General features: G+C 41.1%; 1 protein-coding gene across 3 annotated transcripts in view; it reads right to left on the reverse strand.

Moving 5' to 3' along the window:
• Window positions 1-286: 286 nt before the first annotated feature.
• ARFIP1 (ARF interacting protein 1) overlaps window positions 287-20,965 on the reverse strand; it is a 182,014-nt gene continuing 161,335 nt past the window's right edge. For all 3 annotated transcript variants that reach the window (XM_073645296.1, XM_073645300.1, XM_073645306.1), the window contains one exon: window positions 287-3,861. In XM_073645296.1, coding sequence (XP_073501397.1) covers window positions 3,706-3,861 — 156 coding nt within the window. In that variant the 3' untranslated portion in view covers window positions 287-3,705. The remainder of the gene's footprint in view (window positions 3,862-20,965) is intronic.

Below are 20,965 nucleotides of genomic sequence, written 5' to 3' on the forward strand. Positions count from 1 at the left end.
ACATAAGATTGGAAGGCTCCAATATACACCTATTTGTACCATAAAGTAATACCTTATTTTACAAAATTGTGGCATATTGCTAAAATATGCCATCACTTTGATTGGTTAGGGTTCTCTTAGCGAATCCCAGACCCCAGTTATGCAGGGAACTGCGGCGAGCCATTTAATAAATATCTGCGTTTGAAATAAGTGAGAATAGCAAAACTAATGCATCTCCTCAACATGCTTACCATGTGTAGGAGCAGCAGCACGATTACTACATTGATAAAGTTCACACAGAGGCAAATTAAGGGTTGATAGTAATCTATTATTACAAGAAGAGTATTCAGGAATAGAAAATGTATCAGACAGTGAAAAAACACATACATGATGTAAATAGACACTAATAACCATTGGAACTAATGCACTGTAGTACTAATCAACATATAATACACAAATCACACAATATATTTAATAGAGTAAATACTGTAAATAAAGTAAATTTGTGTAAGATATACTCAGAATATAACACAAGGAATGCAGCTTCTCCAAGGGGAAAAAATCCATAGTAAAAAACAAAATTGAAGAAGAATGGATTAATCTAACGAGGAGTGACAGTCTTCTCCAAGTATTGCAGCTAGCAATCTGGCCCTTCAACAAGCATTAATAGTGCACTTGAAGTTTGTTCCATACTAAAAGAGGAAAGTAAGAAGAAAAAGACTTCTTAAAAGTCCAGTTGAGAAACAAACTGGTCAAATGTTGTGAAAGGCACATAACTGACTGAAGGCCATTATGGTTTTATAGAAAACATCCCCATAACCCTGACAAGTCCTCATCTTTATAAGACAGGCACATATGTTGGTTCTTCAAAGTCAAGAAAATAAGAAGAGCTGTTCTATGGTTAATGAAGTGCAATTTGTAGCCCTAAAGGGTTGTACCCTTTCAGTAAATGTTTGTCCCTGGCAGCAGCGTGTTCCAAAGAAACAAACTGTGCTTTACTCCCCCTTCCTCGGGCCCACCAGTGAGTCTACACCGATGCTCCCAGAGTCTGGCATTGGCTGTGGCACTGCCGTCACATCGACAGCACGGTGGTCAATCAGTATGCTCAGCGCTTTTGAAAAAGGCGTTCAGTCTATATCGGCAGAGCTGCTGAACTTACTGATTGGTGGCCGCACTTTTGACGTGACCTCAGTGCCGCGGCCAATGCCAGAAACCAGGAGCATTGACGCAAGACTTACCAGTGGACCTGGGGAAGACTAGTATAATGTGGTTTGTTTCCGTATAATAACCTGCAGCCGGGGACATTCATTTACTAATAGGGAACGACCCCTTTCAGGCTCAACCCCAATACAAGCTATAGTGTAGGCATGGATTTATTAGTATACTTGGCAAAACACTGTCTTCTCACTTTATAGCACTTTTTGCAGCAAACTCACATATTGTAACAACATTCTATGACAAACATTAGGCACTTTTCCCTTGTGTAACCATACGTAGGTTTACTTTCATTTCATAACATTGATATTTAAACACTTGTAAAACAGAAAATTCAGTTCTGCCCAGGATATTAGGGGATTTTCTCCACCCTCTGAAAACATCACAGGTCATCATTCAAAAATACCCGTGGTTCTGATCTTTACGTCATAGCTTGGGCAATTCTCTCATACATATGGCAGTACTAAGGTGAAGCACAAGTCTACCAAGACTACTGCTGTAGGGCACAGAGGAGAGAGGGGCTGTGATGTGCATATTGATCCCTTGGAAATGTAAAGAAGCAGGCATTACATATGTGGATCCCTTGGAAAGCAGATTTGTCTTTTTACTTTAGTAAAGAACAGGTTAAATCTTACCCCAATAAATAATCAAAGCCCAATGAACACTAAGTGATTAGTAAGGGGAGTTGATGACCATGTCCCAATGATTTTACAGCCCTGTACCATGATCAAACAAGAATTAAAAGGTAACCGTGAAAATTTGGAGTGTTGAGCATCAGACAAGGATATACAGTATCTTCAATTCTCCATGTGATGCACAAGGTAAGGTATTAAGGGGATTGCCATGATGAAAAAGGTCTTTTTTCCTAAAAACCGCATCATTCTTATTCATGCGCTGTGTCTTGTTATTGCAGGTTCTCTCTATTCAAATTAATGGGGCTAAGCTGCAATACCAGACACAACCCATGTACACCCCCCTAAAATGCTCAAGCAGTGTGTTGACAGAAAGGTCATCAACATTAAGGGTTTGCATGAGATAAAAAAAAAAGAACAAAAAGCAGGTAATGCAGCATAATCCATTTATGCCAGGCTACAATACCATACACAGTCCATAACAGTTGCACAGTTTATCGGAGAAGAAAAAAAAATCTACAACGCCTTTAAAAGCATAAGACCGCAAATTTGTTATAACTTTAAGATGCCTTTTAATAGAATTGGCAATAGGATAAATGGGGGGTTATACAGGGCTCAGCATTCAGAGAATTGGTAGATCTACGGCAGATAACACACAGATTTTATCAAAACTGCAGCAAGCAGCCCAGTAAGTGATATATCACTGGAATCAGGTTTCTGTCTCTACATTATGCTGCTCTCAGGTAAGGCAGCAAAAACCTGGTGACAAATTCCCTTTAAGCTGGCCACAAAGCTCAATATTTTTTAATGTATTGGTCATTAAACGAGCCCTATAACAGAAATACAATATGGAAGGAATGTACACAATCCTTTCCTCACAGAAAAGAGAAGGAATACATACACTCTTCTGCACAGCCGGTAACATTGCAAGGTTTCAAGAGGGAAGGTCGATGTCTCAGCTACAGACGCAGCTGATAATCCTTCTCCGCACAATATATTCCTTACAGATCTGGAGATGAAGTTAATCACTCAGGCAAGTGGTTTTCATTTATTTCACTGCTATATAAATACTATTAAGGGAATAATCTAAGGATCCTGAATGGTTATGCTCTATACAGACATTACATAGGTTAAAAAGGTTCACTTTGTAATATCTCAAAAATTCTCTTGAAAACAACTTTTATATTAAAGACTCTTCTCAAAATGCTTAATAGATGTAAATAGAAAAATGAGTGGAGATCAATACAAATAAAGAAAAACACTCCCTAGAAGTGACAGTCATCCCCCAGCCGAGCACAACCTGTGCTTCCTCTCTTGTCAAGGCTCAGGTTGCACCCAGACCTTTATCTCATGGCTCTTTGTGCTGATACAAGTCTCACGTTGTTAAGATCGTGCGACTTGTATAGAAATTTACATTATATTTTATGTATATACATTAGTTTTTCTCATTAACAGTGATGTTTTCTTAGCAGACAAAAGAAGGTTTCACTTCAAATTGCAAAAAATCCCATTACACTGCAATCAGAAATCGTTTGCTGCAGTCCCATGTAAATATCGATACTTTGTGTTTTTGTCGGGATGTAAATGCACATGGAGAAAAAGAAAAAAAATTATGTATGTAGTCCCAGTCTAACAGTGCAAAAATACATTTCTATTTTACCCTAGTAGAAGAGCCTTCTGTCCCCATACCGGAAGAAACAAGATACAGAATAGACATTTACATACAGTCGTTTCACCAGTAACAATCTGACAGAGTATTAAAAAATGACATTGGTCTGTGTATAGAAATCATTAAGATAATTGCTTAATCCCATCCCCTTTTCATCAAATTAAATGCATTGGTCCTGATAGGAGATTGCCTTTTTATTCCCTGGTTAAATTACTGCTCTTCGAGCCAGGATGGGGCGTCCACTCCTGGGGTTTTCAATTTAACATGGAATTGCTTCAAAGTTTGTTCAAGCTGCTTCTGGTTTCCGGCAAAGTAGGCAGCAATAGCATTGTGGAACAAGACAAGCTGGTTGTGAAGAACTTTAACCTAGGCAAAACAGAGAAAAATTAATGAACTGGTAAAAAGGGATAAAAAGAACTTGCGTCACTTAAAAAAAAAAAAAAAAACGATCTGTGAGAAAGACGCAAAAAACTATTGGAGAAATTCATAGCATTTCCCTACTGTTAATAGTAATTTATGTAAAGCAAAATACAAATTGTTAAAATTTGCCAATTCGCTCATTTCTAGTCATCAGTATTTTCAGATGCATGTCAAATAGGGGTCTGCAAAGCAACATAAAAGCCTAAAATGTTATTTTGCTGAACTGAAAAGAAAAATTCAGAGCTGCTATGGTACAGTGAATGACTTGCACCAACCTCGCATTAAATCAATACATATGTCCTAGATTACTGTTTTCCAAAAGGTTTCTAAAAAAGCACTTCAGTTACTTTACACAAGACATTTAAACCAAATATCGACCAAGTGTTGTAAACTTGGACCTGGGATTTAACCTCATGTTATTGTAAATTTACAACGCTGAGGTTAAAGCTCCTGCAATCTAGCAGGAGCAGGTTGGGTCATTGGCTTTCAAACTGCTCGCTCCATGTCCTTCCACAACATTTCTATTGGATGTCAGGACTTTGCCTTCGTGATTTCGAAACTAACGTTATTCTTCTTTAACCATTCTTTTGTAGAACAACTTGTGTGCTTTGGGTCATTTTCTCTTCAGATTCATTGACAGATGTCCTGATATTTTCAATTATAATTTGCTGGTAAAATGCAGAATTTATAGTTACATCAATGAAGGGAAAGAGTGCTACAGTAAAACAGGCCAAACAATTTTCCGACTACCGTGTTTTACAAAAATTGTATGCGTTATTAAGGCTGTGATCCAGTATTTTTTTTCCAAACATAACACTTATTTAAACCAAATGCTCAAGTTAATCTAGTCTATCCACAAAGCAATCTGCAGATGGGCATCAATGTTCTGTTTCCTCCTTGCAGTCCTGCCATGGACACCATTACTGCTCAGTGTCCTCCTGACGGTGGACTTATGAACATTAACTTATGAGTCCTTTAGTTGCTTAGGGCTTTCTTGGGCTGTGTGATCTCGCGGACTATAGCATGCTTTGCTCTTGGAGTGATCTTTGTTGGTAAGCCCCTCCTGGGAAGGATAATAATGGTCTAGAATTTCCTCAATTTTTCTGACTGTGGATTTGTATTGTCCAAAGACGTTAGAGATGTTTTTATAACTTTTTTTCAGCCCGAAGAGTATTAACGATTCTTCTGATGTCCCCAAATCTTTTTGTGCCATGATACACTTCCACAAACATGTATTATGAAGATAAGACTTTGAAATATCTCTGCTCTTCACATAAAACAGGTCGCCCACTCACACCAGTCTAATTTTACTTTCAAATTATCTGGTAATCGTAAAGGCTCACAAACAAAAATCAATTTCCTCAATAAAAAAACAACCCGAAAGTGACATTTTTGCCTCATTGGTGCTATTTAGTTCTCTTCATCTAATTTTAGGACTTGTGTGAAAAACAGATATAGTTTTAGGTCAAATTTATGTACAAATAGAGAAAATTCTGAAGGGTTCATAAACTTTCATGCACCACTGTATTAGGTACCTACACAACTCTAAAGACCTTGATAACATACTCAACAGATTATTTGGCATGAAATATGAGTAGTTAAGAATATTTAACAAAAAAAATCTTTAACCAAAACACACTGATATATAATTATTAGTGTTGAGCGAGTATGTTCTGTTAACCCTTTCGCCGAGTATGCTCGGGCGAGCACCCAGTAGTTACAGCTGCTCGGTGTTATGTTTAAATCACTCCCGTGTGCATGATTTGCGACTGTTTGACAGCTTTATTACATATGAGGAATGCAAAAGAAACAATCATTCCTCACATGTATTAAAGCTGTCAAACAATCGCAATCATGCACACGGGAGTGATTCAAACATAACACCGAGCAGCTATAACTACTCGGTGCTCGCCCGAGCATACTCGGCGAAAGGGTTAACAGAACATACTCGCTCAACATTAATAATTATATAGGAAGTCTTCTGTACCCCAAAGGAGTGCTTAAAAAATAAATTTTCTTGCATAAAACAAAACCTCAGGCAGACACGTCAATAAAAAAGTGAAAGCCAAAAAAAATAATAATAATTGGTTGCTCATTGAGGCCCTTTTTGGCCAGGTACAATCACATCTAGAGGGTATTAGAGGTCCCTCAATTAATTAAATTGACTCTGATGCCAAAAAAATTATAGTGGTCTCTTACATGCATGCTATTTTTTTCCCAACTATGTCCATTACTGAACCTACTTCACATGCTACACTTGGCAGACCCCATATCTCCATACCTTTTATTTGCTATATACAGATCCACTTTGTGACACCATACACTTCCTAAACTTTGCAGAGCCCCTTGACTGTACCTCCATCAACATGCTATAGTTTACATAGCCAATTCACTCCACACACTTCGCTCTACCAGTGAGAACCAGGAACCTGCTGAGAGTTCTGCTAATCACCTTCAGGATTTCTAAAGAACCTTCAATGTGGGAAACTTCCAACACATCTCTGTGAATGAAAGCCACTTCTTCTATATCATACCAGTATGAGTGTGTATGTTATATACCACCAGCCTAGTGTTAAGTAGCAATGAGAAAGTAGGACATAAAGACAGTAAAATAAATAAATTCACATCCGCTCACAAGTGGATGAAAAGAAACCTTTAATGGAGGAACAAGAGGCCTTCTTAGCATACAGTAGGATTGAAAGCTTCTTCTACGCAGAATAAACTGAAGTTGTTTGTCTCTCATTACAGATCTTGCTCAGGGGTCTAAATATAATTTGTAATAAGTTTATATAATCAGCTTTTAGCAAATAGTGAAGACAAACAACACTTTCCCAGAATTTAATTAGACTGCTCAAGGCAACCATGTTTAACTGCTAAGCTGCTCAGAAAGTTCACTGTGGCCCCAAACAGCAAAGTCCCTCTAAAGTAATAGCCGTCAAGCAGCAGAAGAATGCTTTGTTCTGTCCCAATATGTGCGCAGTCCTTTGTCAGACCCCAGCAGCATGATGTCACCTCCTCACTACCAGCTATTTAAAAGGTCTCTTGGTTGATAAGCTGGCAATGAGGGGAAAGAATGAAAACATTTCATCCTGAAGAAACAAATCCAGATAAAATTCCTTACATTATTTATAAAATTGCTACATATCTTACCTGAGAATATACCAATTACATTACAAAGAATTAGGGCCTGTGCACATGTTGCAGATTTGTCACATTTTTTCCCCGCGCAGATTTGGCACAAAACCAGAAGCAAAACCTGATGCCAGCAAAGTGAATGAGAAACGTGGAGTGACATTCACCCTTTTTTAGTATTTTTGAGTTTTTGTGCAGAAATTAATCTGCAGCATGTCAATTCTCTGTGCATTTTTCACCCACTGAATGACAGACACTCGGATTACGGTGGACAGGTGAGAGATATGGTTGTGTTTTTTTTTTTTTGTTTCTTTTATAGGAGACTAGGGATTCGGGGAATAATAATAAAAAAAAATATTAAAACAGTGTGTCATTTTATTTCAATAAAAGACTTTATTCTGGCCGTGTCTTTATTGAAAAATCGTGAAAAATCTTACTACGGGGTTAGTAATGGGGGCGTCTTATAGACACCTCTCCATTACCAACCTGGGCTTCATGTCAGCCGCAAATACAAGGCTGACTTGAACCCCAACCCTATTACCCCACACGCCACCGCTACACGGCAGTGGGAAGAGCAAGGCTAAGCACCAGTTTTGGCTTATCTTATGGATGCGCCATTTCTGGGACTGCTGAGAGCTGATATTATCCGCGGAGGGGGCCAGGATCCATGGCCCTTTCCCTGGCTATTAATATTAGCCCACAGCTGTCTGTTTAGCCTTTTCTGGTTATATTTTATAGGGGGACCCAACGTCAATTTTTTTCTGGGGTTCCCCTGTAATCTAGCCCGTAAAGCCTAAGCAAACAGCTGTGGGCTGTTATTAATAGCCAGGAAACATTTTTGGCTAGTGGCCCCTTCCCCGGCTACTAATATCAGCTCCCAGTGGTTGGCTTTCCCTCTGCTGGTTATGAAAATAACATGGGAGCCCTCGCCATTTTGTTTAATATTAGGCTATGTGCCCACGATCTGGATGCAGCAGCGCTTTGGACACAGCATATTTTTGCGGCATCCAAAACACTGCGTTCTAGAAAATGCAGGTAAATCCACATGTGTTCACTGAACCATGCAGATTTACCACATTCAATACATTCTTGTGGTCAAATTTCTGTTGCGGAAATGCGGAATGTGTTAATGCCTTAAAACATTCTCTCTCATTATTCTGGCATTTGGCAAATATTAATAATTATGGTAATCGTAATTGACCTAAAACGGGAAAGGTTTATACTGATTTCATGTTAGGTATTGAGAAAAACATGCATATGTGTCTTTTTACATAGTGTACGTAAACTTCTGGTTTCAACTGCAAACACACACACTGTAGCTCTCTATCTTGGGTTAGAGACCAGTTTATCATCCTTTATAGTACAGAGAACGTCAAATGTTCTTCAAACAACATGTGCACAAACCCAAACATGCAGTATGACATACAAGGTCTTTGAGTTCAGTTACTTTGCTTTCTACCTTTATTTTGTCCCCCGAAAGAAGTCAGAGGACAATAGGCCACAAACACAGGCTGCGCAAGAAAGAAAAAAAACTACAAAACAATGTGTGCTGAGATTAACCCTAAAAATAATTTATAGAAAGATATGAACAAAACTAATAGAATTTATAAGAGATATATAAAGAAACTGTATGTGAACGGGCAATCATATTGCAAAACAGCCAACCCTAACTATACAGGTAGAAAAGTTAATCCCTTTCTATTAGTAACAAGCTACATCAGTAATTATTTGGAATTTGTTACTAGCACCATAAACACCTATGTAAATACAGTAATGAGATAAATCCTCACACATGTGATTTTACAAATCATTACAAGTGAGGCGTGGGGATGAATTAAAGCCGTATAATCACTTGTACTTAGCTGGTAAATATAACAAAGTGTAAGAGGGTTGCTAGGAACCTCTGTAGTCACCATGTGAAATGCAGCCATAAATTACTGCGTGGCAGTAGTCCTGACTGCTATAAACATGGGGAAAAGGGACCAATGGCTACACAACTCTAGTGACTGCTTCATCAGACAGTGTGTCCAAATCATTTTCCACACACTATAAATGCTTTGTGTTTCCCTACATATTTTGGTGGTGCTCAAAGAAAGTAAACTGGTGGTGAATGCTCCATGCCAGATCAATTTTTTATTGTACAATAAATATACACATAAGTAGTGTGCAATGAGGAACAATTACACTGCTCAAAAAAAATAAAGGGAACACTTAAACAACAGTATATAACTCCAAGTAAATCAAACTTCTGTGAAATCAAACTGTCCACTTAGGAAGCAACACTGATTGACAATCAATTTCACATGCTGTTGTGCAAATGGAATAGACAATAGATAGAAATTATTGGCAATTATCAAGACACACTCAATAAAGGAGTGCTTCTGCAGGTGGGGACCACAGACCACATCTCAGTACCAATGCTTTCTGGCTGATGTTTTAGTCACTTTTGAATGTTGGTTGTGCTTTCACACTCGTGGTAGCATGAGACGGGCTCTACAACCCACAGAAGTTGCTCAGGTAGTGCAGCTCATCCAGGATGGCACATCAATGCGAGCTGTGGCAAGAAGGTTTGCTGTGTCTGTGTCAGCGTAGTGTCCAGAGGCTGGAAGCGCTACCAGGAGACAGGCCAGTACACCAGGAGATGTGGAGGGGGCCGTAGGAGGGCAACAACCCAGCAGCAGGACCACTACTTCCACCTTTGTGCAAGGAGGAACAGGAGGAGCACTGCCAGAACCTTGCAAAATGACCTCCAGCAGGCCACAAATGTGCATGTGTCTGCACAAACGGTTAGAAACCGACTCCATGAGGGCCCGATGTCCACAGATGGGGATTGTTCTCACAACCCAACACCGTGCAGGACGCTTGGCATTTGCCACAGAACACCAGGTTTGGCAAAGTCGCCACTGGCGCCTTGTGCTTTTCACAGATGAAAGCTGGTTCACATTGAGCACATGTGACAGAGTCTGGAGAGGCCGTGGAGAGCGATATGCTGCCTGCAACATCCTTCAGCATGCCCGGTTTGGCAGTGGGTCAGTAATGGTGTGGGGTATCATTTCTTTGGAGGGCTGCACAGCCCTCCATGTGCTCGCCAGAGGTAGCCTGACTGCCATTAGGTACCGAGATGAGATCCTCAGACCCCTTGTGAGACCATATGCTGGTGCGGTTGGCCCTGGGTTACACCTAATGCAGGACAATGCCAGATATCATGTGGCTGGAGTGTGTCAGCAGTTCCTGCAAGATGAAGGCATTGAAGCTATGGACTGGCCCGCCAGTTCCCCAGATCTGAATCCGATTGAGCACATCTGGGACATCATGTCTCGCTCCATCCACCAGCATCACGTTGCACCACAGACTGTCCAGGAGTTGGCGGATGCTTTAGTCCAGGTCTGGGAGGAGATCCCACAGGAGACCATCCGCAACCTCATCAGGAGCATGCCCAAGCGTTATAGGGAGGTCATACAGGCACGTGGAGGCCGCACACAATACTGAGCCTGATTTTGACTTGTTTTAAAGGACATTACATCAAAGTTGGATCAGCCTGTAGTGTGTTTTTCCACTTTAATTTTGGGGGTGACTCCAAATCCAGGCCTCCATTGGTTAATAAATTTGATTTCCATTGATGATTTTTGTGTGATTTTGTTGTCCGCACATTCAACTTTGTACAGAATAAAGTATTCAATGAGAATATTTCATTCATTCAGATCTAGGATGTGTTATTTGAGTGTTCCCTTTATTTTTTTGAGCAGTGTATAATCAAATTGTCAGTTCATTCTCTTAAAGGGGTTTTCCCAAGAACAAAGTGCCGTTTTTTGCAGACTATAAAACACACCCCACATTTTGGGGAGGAAAAAAGGAAAAACTTATTTTAAATCAAATGGTGGTTCACCTTATAGTCCTAATTTACGATAGCTTACCGGGTTGTGTGGGTGGGGGTGTCGTCGGCGGTGGAGTGGGGTAACAGGAGGCAGGGTTGCTGCTTGAAGAGGCCGACGTGGGGCAATGCTGTGGGCCATAAGCTAGGAGGAGGGGGTGTTCCGGCGCTGCAGGCCCTGGGCGCCCCTAAGATGTCGGTGCTGAGCATAGCCCAGGGCCCACAGAGCTGGGATATCCCCTCCTCCCATCATCCCCATTCCTGTCGCCGCTGGCCTTTTGAAGAAGCGACCCTGCCTCTTCTGACCCCGTTCCACCGCAGCCGCCCTCACTTCACCAGTAAGCTACCTTTGGATAAGAGGCATCCCCATTTTCCTCCCAAATTTGGGGGGGAAAATTGCGTCTAATAATCCAAAAAATACAATACATTTTAATTAATAGATCTTGGAATAATAATAAGTTCTACAATTAGATGTCTTGTGTTGAGATAATCTTATAAATGTCCCCTCTGTAATGGCTGTGTCTGACCGTAAGGAACATCGTCTGATCATACCACAGCTCCTAGGCAGGGAAGGAGAAAAAAAAAAAAAAAAGTGTACAGACATTACAGCACAGCAGATTCTTTCTGTGAGGTTAAGTGTTTCTAAACAGGCAGGGAAATGTTTTACATGACAGAAAGCAGCATCTGCGATACCTGCTGTAATGTCTGTATACTTTTTTTCTTCCTCCCCTGCCCAGGAGCTGTGGTATGATCAGACCATGTTCCTGTACAGTCAGACACAGCCATTACACAGCAGGGGCACAATTATAAGATTATCTCAGCACAGGAACATTTTATTTGAAACAAATCAATTGAGCTTATTTTTATTCCAAGATCAATTGATTAAAATGTACTTGGTTCCAACGACAACCCCTTTAAGGGTGTGGCCGATTTTGGGCTTCATTATTTTCATTGCTATATGTTGAGAGCCATAATTTTTTATTTTTGCACAGACATGTAATGGGGTGTTCTCCGCAGAAAGAGTTATATATTTTTTATAACCCCATCATGACATTTGACATACAGTGGGTATGGAAAGTATTCAGACCCCTTTAATTTTTTCCCTCTTTCTTTCATTGCAGCCATCTGGTAAATTCTAAAAAGTTCATTTATTTTTCTCATTAAAGTTCACTCTGCACCCCATCTTGACTGAAAGTAAACATAAAATGTAGACATTTTTGCAAATTTATTAAAAAAGAAAGACAAATATCACATGGTCATAAGTATTCAGACCCTTTGCTCAGTATTGAGTAGAAGCCCCCTTTTGAGCTAGTACAGCCATGAGTCTTCTTGGGAATGATGTAACAAGTTTTTCACACCTGGATTTGGGGATCCTCTGCCATTCTTCCTTGCAGATCCTCTCCAGTTCCGTCAGGTTGGATGGTGAACGTTGGTGGACAGCCATTTTCAGGTCTCTCCAGAGATGCTCAATTGGGTTTAGGTCAGGGCTCTGGCTGGACCAGTCAAGAATCGTCACAGAGTTGTTCTGAAGCAACTCCTTTGTTATTTTAGCTGTGAGCTTAGGGTCATTGTCTTGTTGGAAGGTGAACCTTCGGCCAAGTCTGAGGTCCAGAGTACTCTGGAAGAGGTTTTCATCCAGGATATCTCTGTACTTGGCCGCATTCATGTTTCCTTCAATTGCAACCAGTCGTCCTGTCCCTGCAGCTTAAAAACACCCCCATAGCATGATGCTGCCACCACCATGTTTCACTGTTGGGATTGTATTGGGCAGATGATGAGCAGTGCCTTGTTTTCTCCACACATACCGCTTAGAATGATCACCAAAAAGTTCTCTCTTTGTCTCATCAGACCAGAGAATCTTATTTCTCATAGTCTGGGAGTCCTTCATATGTTTTTGAGCAAACTCTATGCGAGCTTTCATATGTCTTGCACTGAGGAAAGGCTTCCGTCGGGCCCCTCTGCCATAAAGGCCTGACTGGTGGAGGGCTGTAGTGATAGTTGACTTTGTGGAACTCTCCCCCCATCTCCCTACTGCATCTCTGGAGCTCAGCCACAGTGATATTGGGATTCTTCTTTACCTCTCTCACCAAGGCTCTTCTCCCACGACTGCTCAGTTTGGCTGGACGACCAGGTCTAGGAAGACTTCTGGTGGTCCCAAACTTCTTCCATTTAAGGATAATGGAGGCCACTGTGCTCTTAGGAACCTTGAGTAAAGCAGAAATTCTTTTGTAACCTTGGCCAGATCTGTGCCTTGCCACAATTCTGTCTGAGCTCCTTGGGCAGTTCCTTTGAGCTCATGATTCTCATTTGGTCTGACATGCTCTGTGAGCTGTGGGGTCTTATATAGACAGGTGTGTACCTTTCCAAATCAAGTCCTATCACTTCAATTAAACACAGCTTGACTCCAATGAAGGAGTAGAACCATCTGAAGGAGGATCACAAGGAAATGGACAGCATGTGACTTAAATATGAGTGTCTGAGCAAAGAGTCTGAATATTTATGACCATGTGATATTTCAGTTTTTCTTTTTAAATAAATTTGCAAAAATTTCTACATTTCCATTTTTTTTTCAGTCAAGATGGGGTGCAGTGTGTACTTTAATGAGAAAAAAAATGAACTTTTTAGAATTTATCAAATGGCTGCAATGAAACAGTGAAAAATTCGGTCTGAATACTTTCTGTACCCACTGTAACTTTACGTCATGATTGGGAAGGGGTTCCCGCAATTAGATGTACAGTTCGTCATTGCGATCATGCAAGCACATAAGCTGTCCCCCCACACACAAAAAAGCTATAGCTCTCAGAATGCAGCGACGCAAAAACAATTATTTTTTTCTATAAAATAGTTTGTGTGTAAACGTAGCAAAACATAAAAAAATGACAAATGTGGTATCCCTGTAATCATACTGACCTGAAGAATAAAGAGGTCTTATGAATTTTACCAGTTTGTGAATGGCATAAAGAAATAAAAATTCCTGACATGCTGGTTTTTGTTCATTCTGCCTCCCAAATATCGGAATAGAAAGCGATCAAAAAAACGTTATGTGCCTGAAATGGTACCAATAAAAATGGCAACTGGTTCCCCAAAAACAAGCAGTCACATGACACTTAGCAGAAATAGAAAAATTATAGCTCTTAAAATATGGAGATGCAAAAACCTTTTATTTTGTAAAAAAACAAAGGCGTGTTATAGCAGCTAAACAAAAACTATATAAATCTGGTAGCGCTATTATCGTACTGACCTTTAGAATAAAGTCGCCTAATCACTTATACCGCACAGTGAATGGTGTAAAAAATAAACAAAAACTATTTTTGACCTGTTGATTTGTTCATTCTGCCTCACAAAGATCGCAGTAAGGCAAGGAACACTTTTATCCTGTGCTCTGTGCTGAGCGCTTACACTGGGGTTTCTGTGTAAATCTCAGAAATATGTGAATCAGACGGAAACCCCCGGCGGAAGATTCCCTATAGTGGCCTATGATCCAGTGGTGTCTGTCTTTTCAAGAGTGTATAAAAGCGTGGTCCGCCACAGTTTTGTGAACCTCTGAAAAGAGGCTAGACAGTCTGCTGCCTTATTATAGTGAATAGATCCCTCGGGGTTTAATGTGAATCACATCATTAGGAGATTTAGATAGAAACCCCGACGTAAGTGCTCACCGTAGAGCACAGGATAAATGTGATCCAAAATGTTATGTAAAATGTTCCCAATAAAAGCTTCAACTCAATCCACAAAAAAGCAAATCCCTACTCAGGTCCGTCATCTGTTAACGGAAATATAGGTGGCTTCCATGATGTTGGTAGAACAAAGGCTCTGGAAAAGTGAAATGGCTCCTCACCCTACAATAGAAATCCAGCGATTTCTGCACTCCCAAATCCGAATGCTTCCCCTCCCTTCTGAGCCTTAGTGTACCTAAACCACATTTAGCATCTACGTGTTTGGCATTTCTGTAGGAATGAGAGCCAGCCTAATTTACAGGGTGCATGTCTCCAGATGCACGAGCAGGGCACACTGTGTGGGCACTAAAATGGATTTGCAATTTTCACTCAGCAACATCCACCGCTGCTTGTTTCTGGAAAACACCCATGGAGTCAAAATAGTCACTGAACCTGTAGATAAATTCCCAGAGGGGTGTAATTTTCAAAATGGTACCACTTGAGGGGGAATTCTGCTCTTCTGGCACTTGGGTGCTCTGTTTTTGGAGTCCGCAAACTATCCCATTAGAATTTGTTCTCAAAGAGGAAAATAGCGTTCCGTCCCTCCAGAGTCCTGCTGTGTGGTTAAGCAGTACCGTACAGCCACATATGGGGTACAGCCACATATGGGGTACAGCCACATATGGGGTACAGCCACATATGGGGTACAGCCACATATGGGGTACAGCCACATATGGGGTACTGCCACATTCAGCAGAAATTGTGAGAGAAATGTTGATGCCAATTGTACTTATTTTTCTGCATGAAAATTAAAATCTGGGGCTAAACCAAAATTTGTGGTAAAAATATTTTTCATTCATTGCCCAATGGTATAAAATTCTGTGACACTTGGGTCAAAATGACTAATGCACCATTAGATGAAATTATTAAGAGGTGTAGTTAGTAAAATGGGGTCACTTATGGGGGAGGGTGCAGTTCTGCTGAGAGGTCCATTTTCTGCTATTAGCCCTTATATAAAAATGTAAAATTCGCGGCTAAACCAACATTTTAGTGGTAAAAATGTAACTATTCTTTTTTCACCACCCAATGGTATAAAATTCGGTGAGGCACATGTGGTGTCAATGTTTCCAGGCACCCTTAAATTCATTGATGGGTACAGTTTGTACTGTGGGGTGACTTAGATGGGGGGGGGGGGGATCTGCATTTTAGGCTTGTTAGGGGCTCTGCCAGTGTGACATGGCACCCTTAAACCACTCCAATAAAATCTTAACGCCAATATCGTGCTTCTTCCCTTCTGAGATTTGCACTGTGCCTCAAAAGTAGTTTTCAACCATATATGGGTTATTTGTGTACTCAGTTGAAATTGCACAACAAATTGCACCATTCGTTTTCTCCTACTGTCCTTTTTAAAAGTTAAAAACTTGGGGCCAAAGCATTTTAGTAAAAAAAATAAAATCGTAATTTTTCATTTACTCAGCCCAATGTTCTAGAATTCTGTGACGTGCCTCAGGTTTAAAAATGTTCACTACATACAGTGGACAAACAAATGGCAGAATCCTAGATAGGAGGCACTAAAAGGGTTAATAGGACCAATATATAGGTCCTGGTTTGTTAGGAATGATTAGAGGAGATCGGCGGAACCAGTCATTCCCGCCCTCCAATACAGGAGATGCAGCTGGTTTAAAAGGGCAGCTGAGCTGTTCATTCCTTGTCTGGGTTTTAGAGGTGCAAACACCTCTGGTATTTGGGTTGCAGTATTCAAGGTGGGGGACCTGCAAGAGGCAGAGTATTGGGCTTTGAATATTGAGCAGATGAACTGCTATGCTTCTCATACTGCTGTATAGACGGTTTTGTTATTTTCTGCTGGAAGTTTATGGAGTTAATAAACCTTCCTGTTTCTGTGTGATCCTTGCCTAAGACCTAATGCCTACCAGAGTGTGAAACCCCTACAATTGGTGTTTGGATTGAGGGAGGGGCACAGAACCCCAAACAGCACAGGTGATTGCTGGATAAAGTCTGCATGTTCTGGGTGAAAGCAACATCAGCAATGCAAACATGGTCAGAAAGTATAGAGGAGCTTGTGAAGAAATTAGTCCAGGTGCAGCAACAGCAGCAGACCTAACAAGAAACCAACAAACTCCTGATCCAGCAGTATCAACAGCAGCAGCATTTATAAAGGGTTCAGCATCAGCAGCAAATGGCTCTCCTGGCAGAAACTATCCAGGGCAAGGAAGCTGCACTTTCCGCCAACCAAAGGAATGGTATACATGTGAGGCGAACAGTATGGGAGGCATTGCAGAAAATGACTCTGGAGGATGATGATGGAGCTTTTCTGTTTTTGAAGGAGTGGCAGACAGGGAGAAACTGCCCCCAGAGCAATGGTTGGAGATCCTGGCACCGTATCTTACTTGGGAACCACAGAAGGCGTACTACAACCTTGCCCTGAAGGATGTTAAGCAGTACGATAAGCTGAAGGTGGAGATTATGGCACGTTTGGGCGTAACCCTGGCAGTCCAGGCGTAACGGGTGCACCTCTGGGGATACCAAAGGACAAGCCTCCCCGGTCCCAGATGTTCGACCTGTTACACCTGGTGTAAAAATGGTTGCAGTCTGAGACCTGCTCTCCGGCACAGATGGTGGAAAGAGTGGTAGTGGACAGATTTATCCACTCACTACCTAAATCCGTGCAAAGCTGGATTGCCTAGGGAGATCCTCAGAATGCAGATGACGTAGTGAGCCTGGTAGAGAGAGACTTGGCTGCAGAGAACTTCCTGAGCAGTCAAGGGAACCCGGGTTCACCTGTCAGGGATACCCAGAAGGGGCCCAAGATCACAAGAGGGGTCAGAGCTGGGTTTAAAGGGTACACCCCGTCACACTGTCGGAGGAGGCATGCCAGAGTCATGTCAGCCAACTGTCCCTTGACCTCTGAGCCGATGGACTGCAACATGGGCCAGCGCTGCTCCTACTTCGCCTACGCTGTTAACATTGTTGTTCCTCATCCTGGCGAGGGGCTTCTGGTATACTGGATGACTGAATGGTGTTCTAAAGACAAAACTTCTGTAGTCAGCGAGTTTGGTGACCCTGGTAGGGGTCACATTTCCATATATACCAGTCCCTGGGAAGCTGGTGGGTGTCAGGTGTATTCATGGAGACACCAAGAACTTTACTGTGGCAGGTCGACATGGACAAAGACTGTGGATCGGTGTCCCAGAAAGTGGGAGTGCTGAAAGACTTGGTACATCTTGTAATTGTCTGTTGTGATTTTCCTCTGCTATGGGATTTGTGGGGGAAAGCAGTACCACCTGGTATCACATGCCTCGGCCGACAAGCTTCTGTTGTCGATACTGGCTGGTGACAAGGAGGAGGAGGCATCCCCTTAACCCAATATCCCTGATCTGGAGGTGTCGGAGGGAAGCTTTGGAACCGCCCAACTCAGGGAAGTGGGGGTGTAAGGGTGCTAAATGTTGTTCCCCAGGAGCCGGGAACTGGTGTTCGGGTTCTGCGTCTGGCTGGGCAAAACGATCCGCTATGTCAAGGGACCAAGGTGAAGCGTCATGCAAAAGAGCGCCTCCTCAAGGCACGTTCCAGGGGGTATAGTTCGTACACTCGGGTGAAACAATTTAAAATATGGGGAGCGAGTGTGGGTGTTTGTGCCCACCATGGGGAACAAACTACTCGCCAAATGGCAAGGACCCTAGGAAGTGTTGGAAGAGGTTAGTGAAGGCCACTATAAAGTTTACTAACCAATGAAAAGGAAGCCCCACTAGATATGTCATATCGGCTTGGTCAAGCCTTGGCAGGATGGGGTTCACGATTGGTTGGGCAAGGATGGTGCCCAGCCCTCAGCTTTGGGCAAAGGGGGAGGGTATATAGACAAGCAGTTGGCGGAATCCTGGATAGGAGGCGCTGAGAGGGTTAAAAGGACCAATATATGGGTCCAGGCTTGTTAGGAATGATTAGAGGAGATGGGCAGAACTAGTCATTCCCACCCTCCAATACACAAGGTGCAGGTGGTTTAAAAGAGAAGCTTAGCTGTTCATTCCTTGTCAGGAAGTAGGGGTTCAAACACCTCTCTGGTATTTGGGTCTGGGTATGCAAGGTGGAGGACCTATGTAAGTTGCTTAGACTCTGCAAGAGGGAAAGTATTGGCTTTGAATATTAAGCAGCTGAACCGCTCTGTTTCTCATACTGCTGTACTGACTCTATTGTGGTATTACTTTCTGCTAGAAGTTTATGGAGTTAATAAACCTTCCTCTTTGAACAAAAAACTGCGTGCCTATGTGAACGCTACCCAAGTCCTAATATCTTCCAGACAGAGTGAAACCCCTAGAACAGCTAGATGAATTCCTCGAGAAGTGTACTTTCCAAAATGGGGTTACTTGTGCGAGTTTCTGCTGTTTTTGCATGTCAGGTGCTCTTCAAATGTAACAGTGTCCTTAATCTATTCCAGCCAAAATAACACTCCAAAAATCAAATAGCACTTACTCCCTTCCGAGCCCTGCTGTGTACTAAAACATAGTTGTACTCAGGAGTAATTGCACAACAAATTGTGTGGTCCAATTACTCCTGCTTCTCTTGTGAAATGAGAAATTGGAGGCCAATTCAACATTTTTGGTGAAAAAAATAGATTTTTCATATCCCAATGCTATAAAGTACTGTGAAGCATTTGTGGGTCCTTGATGGGTGAGTAGTTTCCAAAATGGGGTCACTTGTGTGGGGTTTTTGCTGTTTTGGCATATCATGGGCTCTTCAAATGCTACATAGCACCCACAATATATTCCAGCAAAAATTGTGCTCCAGAATTCAAATGGTGTTCCTTTCCTTCTGAGCCATGTGCCCAAGCAGTTTTCCACCACATATGGAGTATCTGTGTACTCAGGAGAAATTGCACAACCCATTTTGAGGTCAATTTCCTCCTGTGACTCTTGTGAAAATGAAAAATTTGGGGCTAAAGCTAAGTTTTGAGGGAAAAATTAAAATTTTCATTTTTTTTTCATCCAAATTGCTTTAATTCCTGTGAAACATGTAAAGGGTTAATAAACTGCTCAAAGTGCTCAAAACCAATGCATCAAAAACGATGTGCATGTGTCCTTTTGGGGTATTTTATGTCACATAGGCCCCCCAAAGTCAGTTCAAGTGTGATATGGTTCCTAAAAAAATTGGTTTTGTAAGTTTTACAGGAAAAAAATGAAAAATTGCAGATAAACTTTTAATCCTTCTGACTTTCTAACAAAAAAACCCTTATGTTTAAAAAACGATGCTGATGTAGACATGTCGCAAATATTTTTAGTGATATGACCATCTGTTTAAAGTGCCTAAAAATTCAAAAGTAAAAAAATTGTGAATTTTTAAAAATGTATCAAATTTTTATTTATTTAAAAAAACAAAACCAAAAAAACAAACATTATATCGACCTAAAATTACCACTAATATGAAGTACAATGTGACACAAAAAATAGTCTCAAAATCATTAGGATACGTTGAAGCGTTAAATATTTATTTCCGCTAAGTGACACTGGGTAGAATGGAAAAATCTAGCCTGGTCAGGTAGGTGGAAACCGGCTTGAAAATGAAGGAGTTAATGATACATTTTAGTTAACTTTTACCAGTACAACCCCTATTTAAATGCTGCAGTGCCCAAAATAAAATCATATATTCCCCTCCCATACCAGCACCATTCCAGCAATGTCAGCACTGTGTCTCCTTGGGCTCATGTGACATTGTTATGTCATATTTGCTTTGAGGGGGTTATGGGTAGAATAAAAACAGCAATTCCACCATTGTTTTATATGCGGATACCAGACAGATATAAAGTGGTTTATATTTTATGATTTTTGCACAATAAAGGTACTGTTAATGTAACAAAAGTTTTTGCATTGCTATACTTGTTGGGTACATCAAACTCATTGATAAAGTATCATTAATGTTTAATAACCCTCACCTGTCTTAACAAGGGGTTGTCAAAATGAATAATTTCTATATCTGAAAAGCCTAAAACTCTAGGAAAATAAGTCCAGTGTGATAGAAGACAGAAATGAGAAGGGAAAAAAGTAAGGGTTGACAAAGGAAAGAAAAAAAAAAAAGGTTAAGTGAAACAGAGGAGGCAAGGGTTAATCAGACCCTTCCACCACCAAATTCATCCACACCAAACTTAAAAATAAATCTAACTTTAACCCATTAAACGAATACTCTGAGGCTTTTTACAGCTTTCAAAAAAAAATGTCACCAATGACATCCACCGCATTGGTGATAAAAGATGTACTAAATTCAAACACAATCTGACAGTAGTAGAGCAAAGAGCAATACGGCAATTACAAAGTAACAAATACATTGTTATCCGACCAGCGGATAAAGGCGGGGGCATTGTTGTTCTAGACACACAACAATACGAAAA

This window comes from Phyllobates terribilis, unplaced genomic scaffold (assembly GCF_046119375.1).
Source record: "Phyllobates terribilis strain yellow unplaced genomic scaffold, ASM4611937v1 Scaffold_1__5_contigs__length_1240528914, whole genome shotgun sequence".
NCBI lineage: Eukaryota > Metazoa > Chordata > Amphibia > Anura > Dendrobatidae > Phyllobates > Phyllobates terribilis.